At 33.9% G+C, this 23,506-nt stretch overlaps 2 protein-coding genes across 2 annotated transcripts in view; both read right to left on the reverse strand.

The window, feature by feature from the left end:
- The window catches only part of LOC147839744 (uncharacterized), a 512,229-nt gene that overhangs the window by 191,898 nt on the left and 296,825 nt on the right, over positions 1–23,506 (reverse strand). The window lies entirely within an intron of this gene.
- Positions 1–23,506, reverse strand: part of LOC565819 (novel protein similar to elongation factor RNA polymerase II (ell)) — an 87,866-nt gene that overhangs the window by 12,394 nt on the left and 51,966 nt on the right. Inside the window, exons 5-7 of the mRNA XM_087293167.1 lie at positions 11,321–11,562; positions 7,670–7,794; positions 2,317–2,443 (exon numbers count right to left, since the gene is read on the reverse strand). Coding sequence (XP_087149293.1) covers positions 2,317–2,443; positions 7,670–7,794; positions 11,321–11,562 — 494 coding nt within the window. The remainder of the gene's footprint in view (positions 1–2,316; positions 2,444–7,669; positions 7,795–11,320; positions 11,563–23,506) is intronic.

The raw sequence follows: 23,506 nt of genomic DNA on the forward strand, positions 1-23,506 counted from the left end.
ACAAAAGTAACAAACTGCAGGATTTGGATGTTTGTAAGCTCTAAATGTGAATTTTGTCCCTGTAACTAAGCTAGAGGAGCGCACTAGCTTATAGATATCCTTAAGACTAACATACTGATACTAACATCTAAAAAAAAAACATTATTTTGATTTGCAAGTCACTTTCTACAAGCAAAGAGTGAAAAAACAAAACAAAAATATCAAAGCAAAGTAAAAAAAAACAATTCATATCTGTGGAAGACTGATTATAGTAATCATTATGTGAGTAAAACATAACATTAATTACAACATTTATATTATTATTACCTTTAATCCACAGCGTCAGCAAGCAATCCTGACTTTAGTCATGACTAGGGTTGGGCACTGACCAGTATAACAGGTAAGCGCTTTACTTGGACTGATTCAGAACACTGGTTTTGACGCCACACCGTTTGACCTTGTGCATATGTGGAGGAAATCATGAGTATCGGGTACTTTAAACAACTACAAAGACATTTTTAATCTGTCGTAACTTTTGTTAAAAGAGAAGACAGTGATTTATTGTATGATAAGCTGTGATTTAGAAGGTGCCACTTATGCTAATGACTATTCTGTCAAAATGTAATATTTATAGTAAAATGCATTGTGTACCGCAATTTTTTTAAACAACTACTTAATTAGTCAGGACATGCCTTAAGTCACAAGAGGCTGCTGTTTTTATAGAGAGATATCTCCAAAAGAACTGCTGAAAAATACAAATTACTTTGAATAACTACACTCAACGGCCATTTTATAAGATACACCTTACTAGTACCGGGTTTTTGCCTTCAGAACTGCCTTAATCCTTCATGACATAGATTCAACAAAGTACTGGAAATATTCATCAGAGATTTTGGTCCATATTGACATAATAGCATTAGACGGTTGCTGCAGATTTGTTGGCTGCACATCCATGATGTGAATCTCCCGTTCTATCACATCCCAAAGGTGCTCTACTTGATTGAGATCTGGTGATTGTGGAGGCCATTTGAGTTCAGTGAACTCATTGTCATGCTCAAAAAACCCCTCCGAGATGATTTGTGCTTTATGACATGGTGTTTTATCCTGCTGGAAGTAGCCATCAGAAGATGGGTACAGATGGGTCATAAAGGGATTGATATGGTCAGCAATAATACTCAGGTAAGCTGTGGCATTGACACAATGCTCAATTGGAACTAATGGACCCAAAGTGTGCCAGGAAAATATCCCCCACACCATTATACCACCACTAGCAGCCTGAATTATTGATACAAGGCAAGATGAATGCATGCTTTCATGTTGTTGATGCCAAAATCTGATCCTACCAATCAAATGGCGCCATAGAAATCAAGACTCATTAAACCAGGCAATGTTTTAAAATCTTCTATTGTCCAATTTTGGTGAGCCTGTACGAATTGTAGCCTTAGTTGCCTGTTCTTAGCTGACAGGAGTCGCACCCGGTGAAGATCGTCTTGACCATGTCTACATGCTTAAATGCATTGAGTTGCTTCAATGTGATTGGCTGATTAGAAATTTGTATTAACAAGCAGTTGGACAGGTGTACCTAATAAAATGACCGGTGAGTGTATATGAGAACTATAAAGATAGCGATAAAGTTCCAGAAATTGTTTTGCATGTAAAACAACAGCAGAATGTAGACTACAGAAATAACAATAAAGATGTAGAGAAACTGTATGGGTGGGATCACTTTCGGATCCCTTTTTCTTAGCTAATGACTAAACTATAAAACTCTGACAGCCAGTTAGAATCCTTTGAAATATATAGAGAAGCTCAGTGCTTGATAATATTTCAAACGACTATTTTAAAGAAAATGGACATTTAGAAAAACATTGCTTATATCATGGGGAAGAATGATTAAAAATTACACGAAACCAGGCTAGCATATCGAAGTAAGAATAAAAAGTATTCATGGTGTAGTAGTAATTTTTAGACATGTGTAAATAATATTCAGTTTCTTGCACTGACTAATCATTGTGCTTCATAAGACCTTAATCTATTATAAGGAACAACAGGTAATAGCTTTGACTTGTCTATGTGTTGTTTTTTCCCCCCAATCTAACGCTCTCCTGCGAAAAAACTATAAAAAAAAAGTCCCCTACATCTTGAGATAGTCTGAGGGAGAGTAAATTAAGAGTAATTGTCTGTAATTCTTTGGGGAAACTGTCAGTTTTACTAAATCACAAGGATTTAGTAGTCCCTTTCAGAGACAATGCACACAATACAACATCCAAAAGTTTTCAACTGTGCTGAGAGCGACTTGCGGAAAAGTAGCACTTCTTATTATAGGTGCATATTTACCATGGAGGGAGTCTTGACAGGGCTGAGTTGGGATGGAGAATCCCCTGAGGTTTTGTGGAATGAATGGCTGGACTGGAAGCTTTTCAACTGGCTACTGCTGCTGCTGCTGCTGAGCGGCTGGAGCTTTCTGGAAGATCAGAGAAGGAGACGCCGTCAAAATGTCATTCTGTGAGTCCCTGCCATCAGGAAGCCTTCGCTAATTCAATTCTGAAACAAATCCTTTTATGTACTTAGTTTCTGCTTTAGAAATGACAGTTTAGCAGAGTTTATGGGACACTTCAGGTGTAGAACTAAGCAAAGTTTATTGCTTGCAGTTTACATGAAATGCTCTGCAAAACTTGTCTTTTCCTACAGCCACAGAGCAGATTTTCCACCACAGACCAAAGTTCATAGGATGAAAAATATGTAGTACAAGTATTTTCTTTTATATATATATATATATATATATATATATATATATTTTTTTTTTTTAGTTTTTTAGTTAACGAAAACCCTAATATTTGTGTCTTAGTTTCAGTAAACCTCACATTTCCAGAGCACTACATAAAGGTGCCGTTTTGCTTATGGGAAATGGAGAAACTAAACAGGATGAAATTTAAAGGTCTATGATTTGCATAAGCATTAATCACGTTGAGCTCTTCCTAATCCAAGTGTAAAAACACTAATAACTGCTGCACAGCATTGGCTCTGTCAGGGTGTCGTGGGCTTGTTAGTCGAGCTTAGTATTTCCGGGTAACTGATAGCATCTGCAGTGGGACTGGCAAAAACGCTGTTAATGTCCAGTGACGAGAACAATGGTGCCAGAGACATTCCTACTCGGCTGGAACTTTCCTCTGGCAATCTACTTCCTACAGCTCCTTCCTCTCATAGAGACGCTTCAACATCACATGCAGGATCGTTACACAGAAGAGTATTACTGTGATGGGCTGACAAACCTCCTGTATTCAATTAAAATTTTATATATATATATATATATATATATATATATATATATATATATATATATATATATATATATATATATATATAATAAATCTGTGACATATTTATATTTTAATAATGTTATATATACAGTTGAAGTCAGAATTATGAACCCCCCTGAATTATTAGCCTTCCTGTGTATATTTTTCCCTTATGTCTGTTTAACGGAGAGAAGATTTCTTCAACACATTTCTAAACAATTGTTTTAATAACTCATTTCTAATAACTCATTTGTTTTCTCTTTGCCATGATGACAGTACATAATATTTGACTAGATATATTTCAAGACATTTCTATACAGCTTAAAGTGACGTTTAAAGGCTTAACTAGGTAAATTAGGGTAACTAGACAGGTTAGGGTAATTAGCCAAGTTATTGTATAACAATGGTTTGTTCTGTAGACTGTAGAAAAAAATATAGCTTAAAAGGGCTAATAATTTTGACCATAAAATTTTGATTTAAAAACTGCTTTTATTCTAGCCAAAATAAAACATGTAAGACTTTCTCCAGAAGAAAAATATTATCAGACATACTGTGAAAATGTCCTTGCTTTGTTAAACATCATTTGGGGGGGAAATATAATAATAATTAATTTCAACGATGATGGATGGATGGATGGATGGATGGATGGATGGATAGATGGATAGATAGATAGATAGATAGATAGATAGATAGATAGATAGATAGATAGATAGATAGATAGATAGATAGATAGATAGATAGATAGATAGATAGATAGATAGATAGATAGATAGATTCATTGATGGTTTTTTTTTTTTTTTAATAAGCAATTCCCAGTATAGACAATTAATTGTAAAAAATGTTTAAATTGTAAGCAGTATGAAGCAAACTAAATGAAATCATTAATTGAATTTTGTTCAATTGTCTTTGTTGCATTTATTAAATATTCTTCTTATTTTTTTTTTTATATGTGAAGCATCAAGGGGATTGATAAAGTCTTAAACTAAACTATTTATTTTTATGATAATAAATTGTCATCCCAAACATTCATAAATGTGACAAATCATCCTTAAATCCTACATGAATATTGCATTATATAATACTTTATATATTAATAACTAAAACCACTGTGTTATTTCATCATCAATCAATCAATCAAGCCTTTATTTGTCACTACACTTTGGTATAGCGAAATTGGACTCCCCAGACCATACAGATCATAGGAGGTAGCAAATGCCATTTTAATTGGTTGTTTGTGGTTAAATGTATGTGGTTAAATGTATGTAAACAATCCCATTAAACTCAATAAAGATCAATGCTAAATGCACTAAGCTGCCTTTGGCTTGATTTGCTCGCCAAATTCTTGTGCATTGTCCTCTATCCGTCAAGTGACAGTATTTACAAAAAGTCTGATTCATTTACAAAATCAACAAACAAACAAACAAAATGTTACATTACATTACAAAATGACGATCTCTGTCAATCATTCTTCTCAAATGGGATTTTGGGCCAAATCAAAGGTTAGCATGGGTCAACTTTGGCCCGCAGGCCCTAATTCCGCATTTCTGGTTTAAACGAATCATCAAAATATGAGGGAAGTATGTATCTGTTTTACCAAAAATATTACGCAAATAAAAATATTTGCTAAAGCTGGAATAAATTAAATCGTAAAACCATTAGATCTTCACTAGAAAACAATTCTTTTATAAATTTAACATAGTACTTTTTAAATCTTATCTTAAAAATCTACTGTGATAAAATGCTATAGCCCCAATCTTTGGATCAACATGGTGAACAAAAACAAAACACCCTGTTGTGCAAGTCTCATTTTGGTGGTTGATGTTGCAAAATCATCTCAAACCGTCCCGTTAGGACACTTTCAACTGGCAGTTCGCAGAAAGATTGAGAGATAGAGGTGAAGGGAGGCAGAGCAGAAACTAAAGTACGCAGTCAGTTAAGGCGGAGTGTGGAAAACCTCCCAAAAACACGGCAGCCAAGCTCACATTTGGCAGGATGGCTGCCGTTTATTCCCCTATTGTTCAGGTCTGAATGCGGCTGCACAGAAGCTTTCAGCATAATTCCACTCTACAGCACAGTGAATCGCAGAGTTTCCTGCTCAGACAGGCCTATTAACCACATCATCTGTGCTGAAACGCACACTTAATAGAGCCTCCAAAACACATCATCTCAGCAGACTGCGGGGGCAAGACCTCCATGACAATACTGTAGCACACGTCATCAGCCCGTCTTAGTCAAAGGAAGTAAGAAAATAATACTGTTACGAAAGTTAACCGAGGGAGTCCAAGCAGGGTTATGATTGTTTTCTGAAAGTTTAAAACTAAAATAAAAATAATAATGATAAACTTTGTTTGAAATGAAGCTTAAATAATATGAAAAAGAAATATTAGATAGGAAAAACCTACAGTTGAAATCAGAATTATTAGCCCCCCATTTTTTTTCTTTTTTAAATATTTCCTAAATGATGTTTAATAGAGGAAGGAATATTTCACAGTATTTCCTATTCTATTTTTTCTTCTGAAGAAAGTTGTATTTGTTTTATTTTGGCTAGACTAAAAGCACTTTAAGCTGTATAGAAGTGTCTTGAAAAATATCTAGTATTATATTATATTAAGTAAAATATATTATATCTAGTAATATATAATATTATGTACTGACATCATGGCAAAGATAAAATAAATCAGTTATTAGAAATGAGTTATTAAAACTATTGTGTTTAGAAATGTGCTGAAAAAAATCTTCTCTCCATTAAACAGAAATTGGGGAAAAAAAACAGGAGGGCTAACAATTCAGGGGGTTTAATAATTCTGACTTCAACTGTAAACTAAATATATATTGGAAATGCTGCCTTGGCAACTTACTAAATAAGTTTGTTAACCACTAAAATTAACAAATTAAACCTAACGATTAATAATAATTAAAAAAAGAGTTATGAAAAAAATTAAAACAAAAAATCAAGTAAAGGTCAAAATAAGTAACTAAATCAAAATATATCAAAACTATAATATATAAAAAATATTTAAATAATAATATTATTAATAATAAACAAAATATTTGTATTATAACTTAAAGTAGAGCAAAAAAGCATTAACAAACAGATTTAGGGGAAAGACTATTGCTTTGTCAAACAAACTTGTTTTTAGCCCACAGCAATAGCTGTAATTATTTTGGAGCTAAATCATTGTAGTAATTAAATAAATCATTTTTATATCATTATATTATTAATATATCATTATATTATTAATAATAATTGTTAGTATAGTTAGTAGTTAGTAGTTAGTAGTTAGGATAGTAGTTTTTATTTATAACAAATTTTTTAAATATAATTTTTTTCACTTTAATTTCATTTATAATATATGTGTATTTATTTTTTAAAAAGAATAATTACGGTTTAGTTTTTTTTTCAGTTTGAAGTTAAATATACATGAGAAATATTTTTAAACACACAGAATATATTTATTTTGTTTTTGTTAACTTTCGCTTTAAGTAACGATTATTTTAGTTCTGAGAAAGCTTTCACACCTAGACTTTTGTTTTGGAAACTGGTGCATTTTCCCCATTAGCACGGTTCATTTGGCATATGTGAAACCAGCAGTCGCTCTTGGATCCACGACAAATGAATCGGCCCGAGATCGCCTGAATGAGGTGGTCTCGGCACAATTGAAACAAACTCTAGAGAGGATCGATGGTAGTAAGAAAGCAATACGATCCAACAAACTAACGAACCAGGCTATATCACAGTGTATTATGGCTATATGAAGAGAGTACGATGATGTCATAATTTCTACCAGTAAATGTGCTTTTATGTCTAATACGAAAGTGAATGCATGCTGAACTATTAACAAGAGCTGTTTTCAATTGACTGAAAATTGACTGAGCTGTTATCTGTTGTTTTTCTCTATAACGTAAAGCCTATAATGCATAACTCTAGCCAACGGCTACATACTGTATAAGAGATTCTGACCTCTGATATTTATTTAGTGACAATGTCTGTGGGTATTACCATTCAAAATTAAAGTGCACCTTTTCGCTTATATTGTCTTATTACTCATCGTCATTAATTAATAAGGACGCATGTCAGCTGAGTGGGATTCTGTCTACTGTGAGGAGAGTTTACTCGCACATGACTTGTTTTAGCTTTTTTGGCCCGTTTAGAAACTTTGCAGCGTGAAAGCGAACCGCACCAAGAACAAAGAGCAACATCACAACTTTAATCCCTGTTTCAAAACAAAATAATCAATCTACAGGTGTGAAAGCACCAGACTTCAGTTTTAGTGTACTCAAATAACCTTGATATTCTGAATTAGTTTAATAAAATACTAAATAAAATCCAATATAGTCTCATTTATCAAAAAATAGACAATACAATGTACTAACGACAAGTGAATATGTACCTTGCTAACACCCTCTGAATGAGTTGCCGCTCTTCCTCTACATAGCCTGGCCAGTCTTTTCGCACATGTCTGTAGAAATCATCCTTCAGAGTAAAGCTGTGTTCTTTGGGATTGAGTTTCGCCACCTAAAAGGAAACACAAAATATTATTACTTTTCCCAATGAGCAACTGCCCTCTGTCCACTAATGCACTGAAAGTGACAGATCACATGCAAATTAAGTAGTGTGAATTGAAAGTTGAGACTTTTATTACAGTATGTTGATGCACTTCCAACTGAAACAGCATACTGAGTAGGGGGCGGGGCTTTCTTTTTGCATTCGCTTATGGCAATTTCGGTCTGAAATAGCATGTAAGTATGGCACAGTAATAAGTGTAATTCATGCACACCGCCAGCAAACACCAAGCATACAGTAGTCGCTTTAGGACAAAGTGCATGAGAGAGTGAGACCAGCGATCCTTGCATGCATGAAAGATTGCACATTATGACAAGTTTTGCTAACTGCACATCTAAAAATGTTCTAGATATAATATAGTTGGGGATTGTAGTATTATAAAGTTTTCTAACTGGCAAATGACATGATCTAGTGGCAGGCACGTGCAGACATATTGCTCAACCTGTGCAGTGCACATGCCCTTTTTAGTCTTGGATAGAAAGTGCCCTTCCAAAATGATCAAAAGTGCCCTCGTGACACCCCCCCCCCCCCCCCCCCTCAGTAGGCGCGCGACAACACCGCTCTTGAGCAATGAAGCTAAGCAGGGCTGCGCCAGGTCAGTACCTGGATGGGAGAACACATGGGAAAGTTAGGTTGCTGCCGGAAGTGGTGTTAGTGAGGCCACCAGGGGGCGCTCAACCTGCGGTCTGTGTGGGTCCTAATGCCCCAGCATAGCGACAGAGATGCTATACTGCTCAGTGAGCGCCATATTACGGATGAGATGTTAAACCGAGGTCCTGACTCTCTGTGGTTGTTAAAAATCACAAGATGTCATTCGAAAAAGAGTAGGGGTTTCATCCCGGCATCCAGGCCAAATTTGCCCACTGGCTCTGTCCATCAAGGCCTCCTTATCATTGCCATGTCATAATTGGCTTCATCACACTGTCTCCTCTCCACCAATCAGCTGGTGTGTGATGTGCGCTCTGGCGCAAAATGGTTGCCGTCGCATCATCCAGGTGGATGCTGCACACTGGTGGTGGATGAGGAGATTCCCCCCTATGTGTAAAGTGCTTTGCTACATAATAAATAAGGAATTATTAATTAATAAAAAAAATTCAAAGGGGGGCTAATAATTCTGACTTCAACTGTATATGTTGTGTTCAACAGAAATAAGCAGGCCTAAAACCAGTTAATGCTTAGTAAATCTTTATTTTTCGGGAGAATAAACCCTCCTTTTAGGTAAACACTATTTCTTGAGTGACTCCAACCATCAAACTTAACCTGAGTCAGCATCTTTGTTTGAAGAAATACAACACTTCAGATAGAAAATAAATGTAGGAAAAGCCTTTTAAGGACATTCTTAAATACATCCAGAGGACGATAATTCAATTCAGGCCTTGTAAATGTAAAACAGAGCGCATAAATGTATTGCAGCACAGGACGTTCGCTAAAGCACTTGTACAAATGGGATATGAACTCAGCGCAACCCTCGCTCTGTCAAAACACCATCCATTCTCCAAATATCATTAAGGCTGCAGGGCTAATTGCTACCGCTAGCTCTCTGCGACCTCCCCTTGTTGACTGTGCAGGAACTCCTGTATATAAACGCAGCAGGAAACAGTCTGCAAATAAACCTACTGACAAAATCAGCAATGACCATCTCGCCTGCCCAAATGCAATAAAGCAGCAGCTCTGGACATAAACTGTATTATCTGCACAAGCCCAGCACTGTTTTCTGAAGTAGGGTTGATGGAGGAGATAAAAAAAATGATAATAATAAACTTGGAACTGGTGTGGAGTTGAACGCTGACAGAGTTTTAATCAACAACATATTACGCAGAGCTTCAGACTATGAGGAAGATGTGAGGAAAAAATGTGGACGAATTTAAAATCTAGCTTCCCTAAACAGTTTCTGAGAAAGGTTTCTATGCATTAACTCACATACACAGATGGTCAGATATTATCTTGTGAGGTGGCCTTTGTTTATTACTCATTTATCTTCTGAGAGGGTTTCCTGCACGCTACAAACCACAGCTCGAGTCATGATGTCTGATCAGCAAACAAACGACTCTTGATTCTAACATTACAGATTATTTATCCTTAATTTAAATAAGCTTGGCCATTTGAATTCACTCGGTTAGTGAATCTTGATGTTTATACAGTTGGGGCTAATACTTTTGACCTTGAAATGGATTTTTAAAAAATTAAAACTGCTTTTATTTTAGCCAAAATAAAACAAATAAGACTTTCCTCCAGAGGAAAAAATATTATCAAACTAACTAAAAATTATTTGCTCTGTTAAACATTAGATTGGGAAATATTTAAAAAAGAAAAAAAAAAAGGGGTTTAATAATTCTGATTTAATAGTCAATGAATAAGTGATTTGTGATTTTACTTTTTATTTTTATATTACTGATAATTAATTTCACACTTTTGTGTGAATAAAAACTGTTTTCATTCTTTAGTTTTTTTAGGAGTCATAGTCTGAGGTCTCAGTAATAAAAATAAAATAAATAAATAAATAATCACTAAAATTAACATTTGTACCCAATAGTACAATAGTATAATAATATAATAGTATTATTAATAGAAATAGTAGTAATTCAAGTAGAAATATAATAATATTTATAATAATTGCAATAACAATTCTGAAAGTTAAATTTAAATTCTAAAACTTAAACACCACCTTTTTTAAACTATAAAAAATATTCTGATACTGATTTTATGATCTGCATATTAGGCTAAAACATATAATAGTAGTATAGTATAGTAATGTACTAGTAATAGAAGTATAATAATAATAATAATAAGAAGAAGAAGAAGAAGAAGAAGAAGAAGAAGAAGAAGAAAAAAAAGAAGAAGAAGAAGAAGAAGAAGAAGAAGAAGAAGAAGAAGAAGAAGAAGAAGAAGAAGAATGCTATGCATATCAGGCTAAAATAAAATAAAATAAATAACAAAAATATAATGTATAATAACAAAAACAATAGCAATAGCAATAATATAATATAATATAATATAATATAATATAATATAATATAATCATAAATTGTTTATGAGATAAAGACATTTTCAAAATGTTCTAAAAGAAGAAAAAAAAAAAAAAATATTAAAAAAAAAAAAAAAATATATATATATATATATATATATATATATATATATATATATATATATATATATATATATATATATATATATATATATATATATCTTTAGCATAAGAAACTTAAAAAATAAATAAAAAAATTAAATCTGCCCAACTTTAACTTTATTTTCTCCAAGAAAAGCTGAAAAATTTACATTTCACAACAAACTGATATTTATGGCATGCAATAATATTACAAGCATCAACAATGGACTAAAATACTTTATATTAAAAGGCTTTGTAATGCAAAACACTATCAAAATATTGCAAGTGAGTTTCGGTAACATTTTTTCCACTGATTTACGACATAAATATTGTGTTGCTTGTGCATTTGGACTGTGGTATGCAGGGTTTTACCTCATCCAGCACAGGGCTCAAGTCGGCCTTGTCCTTGGGGCTTGCTTTCTCCCTCTCCAGCCAGAGCAATAGTTCAGGTTTGCTGTAAGGCTTTAAGGCCAATATGTGAATAACTCTCTCCCTCAAGGGCCTGTGAGTCACCAGGCTGGGACCACCGTTCCTCTTGTTGCTCGGTGAATGTTTATTAGTGCTGTCAAAACTTGCTGAAAGACTCTGTTTCTTCTTAATCTTCACACATTTACCTAGGTTGAGAAAACAAATACATTAAGGACGTCATTAATGTTATTGCTTCACTTATTATATAATATAACTGTGTGGTCTTCTGTAAACAATAATATACGCCTTATATTTAGTGCTGGGCAGAAAAAAAAAGATTATATACTGGATTATCTACTACAAAACAAAAAAAAAAAAATTTAGTATTTATCCTGTCATTGTTACAGTGTAAATATTCCTTTAACTACTGACTAGAAGTTGATTACATGTACTTACAATATGGTTAGGGTTAGAGTGCAGGTTAGATGCATGTAATTATGCGTAATTAATTGTAATTACTACAGTAAATACATGTAAATTATTATATTATATTATATTATATTATATTATATTATATTATATTATATTATATTATATTATATTATATTATATTATGAGATTGTAAAAATTATTAATAAAAAAAACATTAAATTAAATATTTCTTTATGGAATATGATTATATAAAATATTACACTTTCAGTTTCCAAAATAAAGCACTTATAAACAGATTTGTTTACATTAATTAACAGAAATTGATTACATGTTCTTCATACATGGATAGAGTTAGAATGTGGGTTAGATGCATGTAATTATGCATAATTGATTGTAATTACCACTGTAAATTATTATATTATATTATATTATATTATATTATATTATATTATATTATATTATATTATATTATATTATATTATATTATATTATATTATATTATATTATATTATTAGATTCTAAAAATTATTAATACAAAAATAAATTTAATAAAATTTAATTCTTAATCTATGGAATCTGATTATATAAAATAAAACATTTTCAGTTTCCAAAAACTAAGTACTTATATAAATTTATTTATGTAAATGTAGTACTTTACATTAACAGATTTGTTTTAAGTTAACATTTATATGATTTAGCTTTTCAGCAAATAGTTTAATGCACTTTGTTTAGTTGGTAATTTAATGTATTTTTCATTTAATGCCATGTCAGTCAGCAACTAAAGCTATGTACATTTCAATAATAAATTTACAATTTAAAACAACAAACAAATAAAGAATGTGATGTGAGTAAATGAATTGAATCAGATTTGTATCATTAATACTTTGCTAAAAATGTCCTTAAGAGAGTTAATTTCATCAAAAAAGTCTTCTGAAATCACTGAAAGCAGAATACATTTTATTTTGTTGGTAAAGAATGGAATACATTTTCCTTCTCTTTTTATGCATTTACAGTATCAATATGGTGCACCAATTTCCAATTAAAACGCAAAGGACTAAAAGGTAACCAAAAAAATGTAGAAAATACTACTTTAGATTAGATTAGATTCAACTTTAATGTCATTACACATTTACAAGTACAAGACAACAAAAAGCAGTTTAGGTAAAACTAAGAGTGCAATAACAGCAAGTGCAAGATACATCTTTAAGTGATAAAGTGCAATTCTAGAAAAACTATAGGTGAGTTTGGTTTCTATCAAGGTTTTTTTTTTCTTCACTCGCCTCAATGAAGTTTTTTTTCCCCTCTCTGCTGTCGCCACTACCTTGCATGGTTTAGGATCGGTAGAGCTACCAATCGATGAATTTGCTCTTCAGTGTTTGGACTCTCAGTTATGATTAAAGCATACTGAACTGAGCTAAACTGATCTGAACTTAAACACCAAGAACTGAACTACTCTGTTTCAATTACTATGACCATTTATGTGAAGCTGTTTTGACACAATCTACATTTAAAAGCGCTATACAAATAAAACTGAATTGAATTGAACTGAATATTAACAAATGAATGAATTAACAGAGATTTACAATAGATGAACATATGTACAGGTAGCTATTAATAATCAGAAGTGTGCAGATAGATATGAACATAATTACAAATGTGTATGTGCAGTGGAAATGTACATAATTAAAATTTTAATTGTACAATATACATTGTAAATTATGCAATATATATATATATATATATATATATATATATATATATATATATATATATATATATATATATATATATATATATATATACATACATACATGCATACATACATACATACATACATACATACATACATACAGTGGGTATGTAATGTATATGTATAATCCAATAATTAACGCTACAAACTACACTTTTCATCATACTATTTCTTCTCACCAATGAATTACAATTCATATAACCATATAAGAGTTCAAAACAAGCTCAGCATCTGACAAGACTTTAAAAAGTGGCATAAAACAGGCTAAGAGATTATTGCTTAACCCGCCAGCCTCCTCAGCACTGAAAATAAACGGAGAGCTCTGCAAATAGCACAGAACTTCTGGGGCCACTCAAATCCCCAAGCTCTCGTTACGCAAAAACAAAACCAAGCCGCCCTGAGGTGAAATTAGACACACACGTATCGGAGAAGGGGTGAGTGTTGGGCCCATGACAAACGACTGTCACACATACAGCAGTGTAAACAGACGGTGCTGGACCACTTTCCAGAAACACAGCTTTAAGTAAACATCGCAGCCCCCGCAGAACTCATACAAGCCCTTCTCCGGATGTGCAATGTGAAATTACCAGCACCAGGTGAGCCTTACAGAGTAAAAAAAAAAAAAAAAGAGAGAGAGAGAGAGAGAGAGAGAGAGAGTAAGTTGACGGTAAATGTTGCTCACTCCTGTGCAAATATCTAAACCCTGGAAACTAAAGCATCTCAAATACTGCCGTTTTTTCTGCCTTCCATCTTCCAACCAGTGTGCTAATTCACCTGAAGCCAGTAGGACACAGGAGTGCTAATAGATATCAGGCATGTCTAATCTCATTACAAGTTTAAGCTGTACTTTGAAGGTTGCAATAGGACAAAGTGAGGCATAAGCTCTCTACATAGAGAGTGCTATGCTCCTTTGCTTCATCCCGTTTTACATAATGTTAACACTGGCATTTATACTGCTTTAGGGGTGTTTCGATGCTGCAGAAACACACAGGACTGTTGTATTGAGAATTCAATTCAAATGGACTGGGTTAAATTGAATTATTACATTAATATAAATTTAACGCTATTGTGAAGCAGTTTGGATATGATCACAGACTTCTACTGACAGAATGACAAGTTTTATTTTGGTTTAAAATATCCCATTTAACACTCAGACTTGACCACTATTTTGCATTCTGACCACTTTTGATCTGGCAGTGAGTCATTAAAATAGTGCACTACATAACTATATAAAATCATGTGGACCAATTCACTAAGGCCCTGTTTACACTAATATGTTTTAGTTTTAAAACGCATACGTTTTGCTATGCTTACGCCTTCCATCCACACCACCCCGAAAATGGAGCGTTTTGAAAATGGAGACATCTGTAAATCTGATTAGGGCTTTTTCTCAATATTAAGTACACAAAGTTCAGACTTGCATCCCTTCCCTGTAAGTTCAGACTTCGCAAGTTTATAACTCCCAAGAACGTGAGGACACCTCGGGTAAATTTAAATATGACAGTGTACTTTTATAACATCATTCACCCTGGCTATAAAACGAAAGCATGACAACTTTTTTTTTTTTATTAACAACTTAAACATAACAGACACCAAAAATGTTAAGGCAACATGTGCATATTTATATGACACTCATCTTCACTGTATGCACATTTATAACAAAACGGAGCCTAATAAATGCCTCCTTTTATTTTCATTTTCATGGAAAAATATGAAACATTAAGCTCACTGCGTGGTTTTGGCTGTGCTTAATGTCAGGATATACACACACAAAGATTATCAGAGGAAATGCACAGGGAAATGCAAAATGGCTGGTTCTTTTGCTGAATATAATAATAAGTTAGTTATCATCATTTTTATAATTAATAATAAATATAAAGTACAATAAGATTTCACGTTGTGGGAAATAAAGGCAGCAATCAGTCAAATATGCAAAATCAGTGTAGGTGGTTTCACAAATTAACAGGTATAACTTATCTTTGTGCTTAGCCAAAAAATGTTACCTGAGAACAAGTAATAGATTCAAAAGGCAGACCCATTAGATATACGTCTACTACACAAGATGAATTATAGATCACGTTTAACAACTACAGAGAGATGAGATCCAGAAGCAGAATCGGGGTGTACTGGCTGAAGTTGGGCTGCTCTTAGCTGGGCAGGTGTGCTCAGAGCTCCTGCTAGACTGGACTGCCTGGATCTCAGATGCAAGAATATGCTAAAGCAGCTTTCAGCACATGCCAGAGTGCTTGTATGTTCACGTGATATGCATTCTTAGCGGTGTAGTGTGAACAGAGAGCTTTTCAAAAACTCTAGATAAAACGCCAGTGTGAACGTGGATCATTTTTATTCTAAACACAGTTTTAAAACTGAAACGCATAAGTGTCTTAAACACAATCTCAAAAAATACTACTGCTGTAATTGTCAGTCAGTTGTAAGTGACTGTAAGAGAAAAAGTTGGTTTTCTGAACTGTAGAAATCCATTTACCAAGAGATCTGACCAAGAGATAATGATTCATTCAGAAATGATATTCCAGAACTAAACAGAAATGTAGTGTTTTTCTGTTTTCTCATAAAAGGCTATCATGCAAGCCTCTAAATATATCAGAGAGAGTCATGCAAGCACTTGAATGATAGATTTATGATGATGTATGCCATTGTCAGACCTCATTTACTGTAATTATATGGAATAAAAAAAGGGACTGGTTCATTACTCAGAAGTTCCACAAGACCATAAGAGCTTTGGAAAGACACTGATAAGTGAAATTGCAATGCTTTTTTGTTGTTGTTTTGAGGGCTAAACTACTCTTTTAAATCTTAAGAGGAATTGTGAAAACTACATTTGTTGTTTTTCTCTACTATGGGCCGTTTTCATGGTGTGGTATGGTACAATATGGTATGGGTCAGGTCTGTATGGGTCACCTTTTTCAGGCTTGCGTTTCCACGGCCAAAGGGTTACCAAAAGTTTCAGTCATTGTCATTCTCAAAGGAAATGTCAAAGTAATGCTGTATGGGTCATTCATACATCATACAAGAAGCACTTCTCACAAAACAGACGCTTTGAACAAATAAATACTTGTGTATGATGGTTCATTACTAACCTTCCTATGAACATAAATGGATTATAGCTGCAGATCAATGATCAGTGCGAAATTATTCATAGAAATAACAGGGCACAGTGTAAAGCCTTTCTTGGCTTTGTGGCTGTTCATCAAGACAACGACAAGGTTTGTTTAACCTCGAGTTGACCATGGCTTGTTATTTTAAGTATATAGTATTATGGTGTAATGTCTCGGCTGTGTATTTAAAAATGGCGCTTCCGTTGTTTTCATTCTCCTAGCATGCGCTTAGTGACGTTTCATTTTAAAGGGCACCCAGGTTACCCCTTTTTTCAGATTTAATATAAGTGTATCGCGTCTCTAGAATGTTTATGTAAAGTTTCAGCTCAAAACACCCATAAGATTTTTCATTATACCTTTTACTTGATTCTATATTATACATTTTTTCCACCGGGGGTTGTTTTGTCGTACTGCACCTTTCAGGCGAGTCCTCCCCGCCTACTGTTTCTATGTGTCTTTCTGCGTGCCTTAATCTCCTCCCTCGGCTGCGACAAACAACAGACAGACTTAAAGGAGGAAGATCTCACGTAGCCTTTGTGAGAAATACTACAGTAAGAACTTTACCAATGAGTATTTCTTGTGCAGTTGCATTGATTAGTCACACAATATTTTCACAAAATTCACACGCTCACACACACACAGATACACACGCACACACACAGAGACAGACAGACAGACAGACAGAGCACGCTTAGCTTTGCACTGTTTTTGCACGCATATGTGACAGGATACAGCTTAATCTCCACTGCTGTGTGGATATCTGTTATGTTAATGTAAAAAAACCTGATATAACGTCCACAAACCGGGATTGAAGCATCTTCCTTTATAATTGTTTTGACATGCGGCTGTGCTAATGAAGTAAAGCTAAAGTGAATCGCTGTACTTCATTGCACACGTGCACTGTTTTAAAACATGTTAAACTTTTGAAACTCACTCTTGATCGCATTTGATGACGATTGATTATCCTAGTGAACTGAACACACCTTTTATTCAGAGGTGCTTTGCGCTCGTCTTCTCTTGACATGATCATACACTTGACTACCGGGACATGTTAGCGCGCAGCTGTTAATCAATTCGTGGGCGGGGGGACCACACTCCCACATCAAGTTGCGGTCGATCTGAAAACCGCTCCAATTGGTCCATCGTTTTATGTTGTTAAATTGAAAAAAAAAGGACTGGGTGTGTTTATATTACTCCAATATGATGATCTATACACTATATCTACACATATGTCTGTCTTAACAGCTTGAAAAGTAATTTATCACCATAGGTGCCCTTTACCAAATAGCATTCAGCTGCGTGTCTTGCATCTCCTTTTTTTGGTACCCTTTTGTATGCTAGGTACCCAAAAAATGGTATGGTTTTGTTCACTTTTTGGGACCTTTTGACAGTGGAAACAACCATAAATGCGTATCGAATCATACCATACTGTACCACTCAGTGGAAATGAGTCACTATAGATGGTTAGCAGCCATGAGCCGTTTTTATTTTAGAAACAAACAAAAAAGTATTCACTTTATTACACATTCTGGCCGACGTCATTATATTTCAAAGAGCTGTTTTCATATTTCAACACATTTTTTAACTACATGATATAGAGCAATAACTGCAGAGCTGTGAGAACAATGATCCTATTTATGAGGAATGTTTGACTATTACAGACTTTAACATACTGGCAAACAAGAAAGAGGGGAAACACACACACAGAGACACAAAAACACACACACAGAATACCTTTTGACGTCTAAACATGTCACGCTTTGCAAATAGAGCTTAATTAAACGCTTTCTGTCAGTAAAAGCATTTGAAAACATTTGACCGTGTTTTAGCTGCAATAATGTCTGAACTGTAGACAGATGCCACAGAATTCCAACATCAAACATTTAATCAAATCTAGCCTTACAGGCAATCTCATCAAATCAAATTCCAAAATCAAACTGTTTTTTACCTCACAAAGCCAAGTCACTTATTTAATCATGTCTGCATGTTCAGATATGCCACAACAGCTGAAATGATGCCTCTCATTAAACATGCCACATTGTATGGTTTCTAAATACTCCTTTTTGTGTGTGTTTTCACAAACGCACAGCAGCTTGTGTTGTAATGACATAGTGTCGAGATAAATATTTGGTGATATTATTTATCAGAAGTGCCAGTTATATTAAATTCACTGTTTGTGATGAACAGTTGTGTCTACTAATTGAAAATTATACATTGTTCAGTTGTATACTATTCTCAATGGTTAAAGACTGGTGAGTGTGAGAAAGTAAAATCTTGTCTGGCTGTCAAGACTCTTCCAATAATGCAGAAGGTGCCTATCTATCACAAGTATTGCGATTGCCATGATCTTGCAGTCCAAACTATCACTGATCTACATTCATGCAACAGGCTGAATAATACACTTTTTGGGGGCTTCTACACACCGTAACTCATCCAGATAAAAAACACTTACACGCACACACACTTGGCCATACAAACAGAAGGAAGAGTATGTGTTTTCAGGGCTCATATATTAAAGTGGTCCCCAACCAAAATTTAAGCTCACAAACTAAACTAAACCTCAGCCATATATAAAAAGGACCAAACCATTATTATAACTAAGGGGTCACCCACACACAAATAAATTCCAATTGCTTAACAACATAATTTCATTTAAAACAAAAACAATTAAAAGCAATACATCACTTGTAAATAAATCAAGAAAAATAAGAAATGCATCTCTGCTTGTTTTTGATATCCACCAGCGTGTACTCTAGCAAACTAAAGATTTCACCCCAAATGTAATATAATGCAAATATTCAGCAAAATGCTCCTCCCCTTTTCATTATTGTCTTGCTGGACATTTGAATAAAGAATAGCTTTCCTGAAGTAAATGTAACATGTTTTGGGATGTTTATCAGATGCTGTACTAATATTCTTCCACTGTAAAGAAGCTAAATTATATCTGGTCATCATACTTTTTACTGCAGTGCTTTGAATTTAGATCATACAACTAACTGGCTTCCATGGAAGACAAGAGATCAGATATTTTACAGCAAATAACTTTTTGTTATTGTTCATATTTGTACAAAAATTTTGTTAGAATTGTTTTCTTTCAGTATGCTTCTTTTAAAAATTATTTTTTTCCTTGTAACTTGAATTTTAGATACCGGATGGCTTTTCTGAGGTAAACGTGACCGTTTCAGGTCATATTGTTTACCAGATGCTTTACTGACATTTTATCAGAGTTGATACTCTCATTCATATCTGGTCATCCGACTTTTTAAGAGGAATTATTCTGAATTTTGATCATTTTTAGAAATTTAAGCAGGGAAATGTCTTTAAACAAATATGCATTTCCCTGATTTAGACATTTGCGTTTTAAGATTGTGCACTTAAAAAAAAGGTGACTTGGTTAACATATTTTATATTATAATCATCTAATTTTCAACAACTCAGATTCAGATGATAACATCTAATAATGTAATAACAAATATAATTTCTTAGCCCAAATTGTTATGAATGTGGATTTTTAGATTAAATAATACAACATTGGCTTTAAATTTGACATCAGCTACCCTGTTCTAATATATATATATATATATATATATATATATATATATATATATATATATATATATATATATATATATATATATATATATATATATATAAATTGACATGATAATGATGATCTGCAGTTGCTGCAGATTTGTCAGCTGCACATCCATGATGCGAATCTCTCTTTCCACCACATCTCAAAGGTGCTCTATTGGATGAAAATCTGGTGACTGTGAAGGCCATTTGAGCAAAGTGAATTCTTTGCAATGTTCAAGAAACCAGTCTGAGATGATTTGAGCTTTATGACATGGTGTGTCATTCTGCTGAAAGTAGTCATAAGAAGATACACTGTGGGGATGGGCATAAAGGGATGAACATAGTCAGCAACAATACTCAGGTAGGCTGTGGCATTCACACAATGCTCAATTGGTATTAATGGGCCTTAAGTGTGCCAAGAAAATATCCCCCACACCATTACACCACCACCACCAGCAGCCTGAACTATTGATACAAGACAGGATGAATCCATGCTTTCATGTTGTTGACGCCAAATTCTGACCCTACCATCCGAATGTTGCAGCAGAAATCGATACTCAAGGACCAGGCAACATTTTTCCAATCTTCTATTGTCCAATTTTGGTGAGCCTGTGTGAATTGTAGCCTCAGTTTCCTGTTCTTAGCTGACAGGAGTGGAACTCGGTGTGGTCTTTGCTGCTGTAGCCCATCCATCTTGCATTGAGAGATGCTCACTGTTGCCTTTCTATCAGCTCAAACCAGTCTAGCCATTTTCCTCTGACCTCAATGTAACTCAATCCAACCTCTGGCATCAATAAGGCATTTGCACCCACAGAACTGCCGCTCACTGGACATTTTCTTTTTTCTAACCATTCTCTGAGAACCCTAGAGATGGTTGAGCGTGAAAATCCCAGTAGATTAGCAGTCTCCAAAATACTCAGACCACCCCATCAGGCACCAACAACCACGCCACGTTCAAGGTCACTTAAATACCTGTCTTCCCCATTCTGATGCTCGGTTTGAACTGCAACAGATCTTCTTGACCTTGACCATATATATGTATATAAATATAAATATATATATACACATACATATATATATATATATATATATATATATATATATATATATATTTACACACACACACACACACACATAAACATGCATAAACATATATACAATATGTATAAAAATAATAATCATATTTGCTCACCACAAACAACAACTGTGCTTGTCCAAATGGATGAGAACCAACATCATGAGTACACACTAACTGTTTGATGATTCTTCTGCACACCCATACCAGCGTGCAAAGTTAGAACGACCTCAAAATACCTCTGTTCTTTATAATTAAACGTCCACTGAAATACCTGCCATACATTTGAAAGCCTCTGCCAACTATGAGAGCTATGATGGCAAGGCAGTATTTAGAAGCGTCTACAAGATAAGTGTACTATTACTTTACCACAGAAATACAGCATGAGGTTTCTGCGCTCGACTACAGAGATGGGAAAAGGAAAAAAAAAAAAAGAAAAAAAGTTGGAGGCCGTTTTATTTTAGTTTCAGCCAAACAAATGTATCTGCCAGGCACTAAATTGTGCAAGGACATGGCTCCACTTTTCACCGCCATATGCATTTGGAGCCGGTTTAAAAATATGCATGGCGACAGCATAGCTTTTGGTCTGGGATGGAATAAAAAGCCAAAGCAAATGCTATGTAAACTGAATGGAACCCAAACACACATTATTTGAAATCAGAATGGGGTAACGTGAAATCATTTTGCTTTTGTGCTCCTATAATGTCTGGCTCTAAATTACACCCCTTAAAGGTTAGTTCAACCCCAAAATGACTATTCTGTCATCACCCATAAGGTTTTGTTCATCATCTAAGCACTTGTTTTTTGTTATGCCAACAGAAATGTTACTTTTGAAATGTTTTTTTTTTTTTTTTGAGTCATTTATGAATAATGAAATTGTTTACATATACGCACACACACTACCTGCAAAGTTGGAAAACGTTCATTTAAAACCCTGACTATGAAGTTTGCAGCATTGAAATGTTGATCTCATTTGTATCAACAGGTCTGGCACTGACATTCGATTATATGCTGTTAATAATATTGCTTAGTTTGTTACTACTGGACACAACAGTGCTCAGTCGCTTTAGTTTCATGATGCTTATATTTAATGATGTTTTACTGTTTTATGTTTTAAAAACAAAATGAAGTTCAGCTGACTTCACTATGATTCTGAACTAAACATTATGGTATTAATCCTATTAAAGTCGAATTTCAACAGAATTTTACAATGAAATTTTAATGAAGACACAAGAACCAATGATTGTTGTTTTTGAGAGTCATGTGACACATTTGAGCTTCTGCAAGAACAAGTAAGGTTAGTTCTTGTGCACTGGGTTCTGTTAAATCTGTCCTAATAATCAGTGTTGGGGAAAGTTACTCCCTCAAAAAGTAAGTAGTTGCATTAATTAGTTACTTTTTTTGGAAAGTAATGCGTTACATTACATTTAAGTTACTTTTTCTGACCTGAATTCTGAACTTTTAGAACTTGAAGGGTATTTTTCTTTTATATATATATATATATATATATATATATAAAAGGGAGAGAGAGAGAGAGAAAGAGAGGAGCTCTGCATTGACTGCAACATTGTATAACCTGCACCTTCATTTACCTTAAAAAAATTAAGATTAAATTAAATAATGATTTCATCCTTTATTCACCCTTGAATACCAAATTTGTCCGAGTTTCTTTCTTTCTTTATATATATATATATATATATATATATATATATATATATATATATATATATATATATATATATATATATATATATATACCTACATAACCTATAGTTCCTACTATAGATGGCAATGGCAATGTCAACTTTTTTCCCACAACATACTTAATTATATCTTATCTTGTGTTACACAGAAGAAAAAGATAAATAAAAGAGCCTTTTGAGTGTGAGTAAATATTTGAACTACCCCTTTAAAAATCGTCATTTGTGCTATGAAACTAAATAAAAGTCTCGCAGGTTTGGAATAAACCAAACAAAAAAAAATTAAAGTTAGGGGTGTGCAGCCCAAATGTGTTTAGTAGGCAAATTAAGACACTGACACTAACACACACTTTTTATTTTCCTTGTTAAGAAGGGCACTATTTGCTTTCTTCAGTGAAAGTGATTCAGTGTCTTTAATTGCCGGGAATCAAACAGATCCTAATTTTCTCCAACCACTGAAGTGCGGTCTTTCACTCCAGTTTTCTTCGACATGAGAGGCCT

This window comes from Danio rerio, chromosome 18, assembly GCF_052040795.2.
Source record: "Danio rerio strain M-AB ecotype USA chromosome 18, GRCz13ab, whole genome shotgun sequence".
Classification (NCBI taxonomy): domain Eukaryota; kingdom Metazoa; phylum Chordata; class Actinopteri; order Cypriniformes; family Danionidae; genus Danio; species Danio rerio.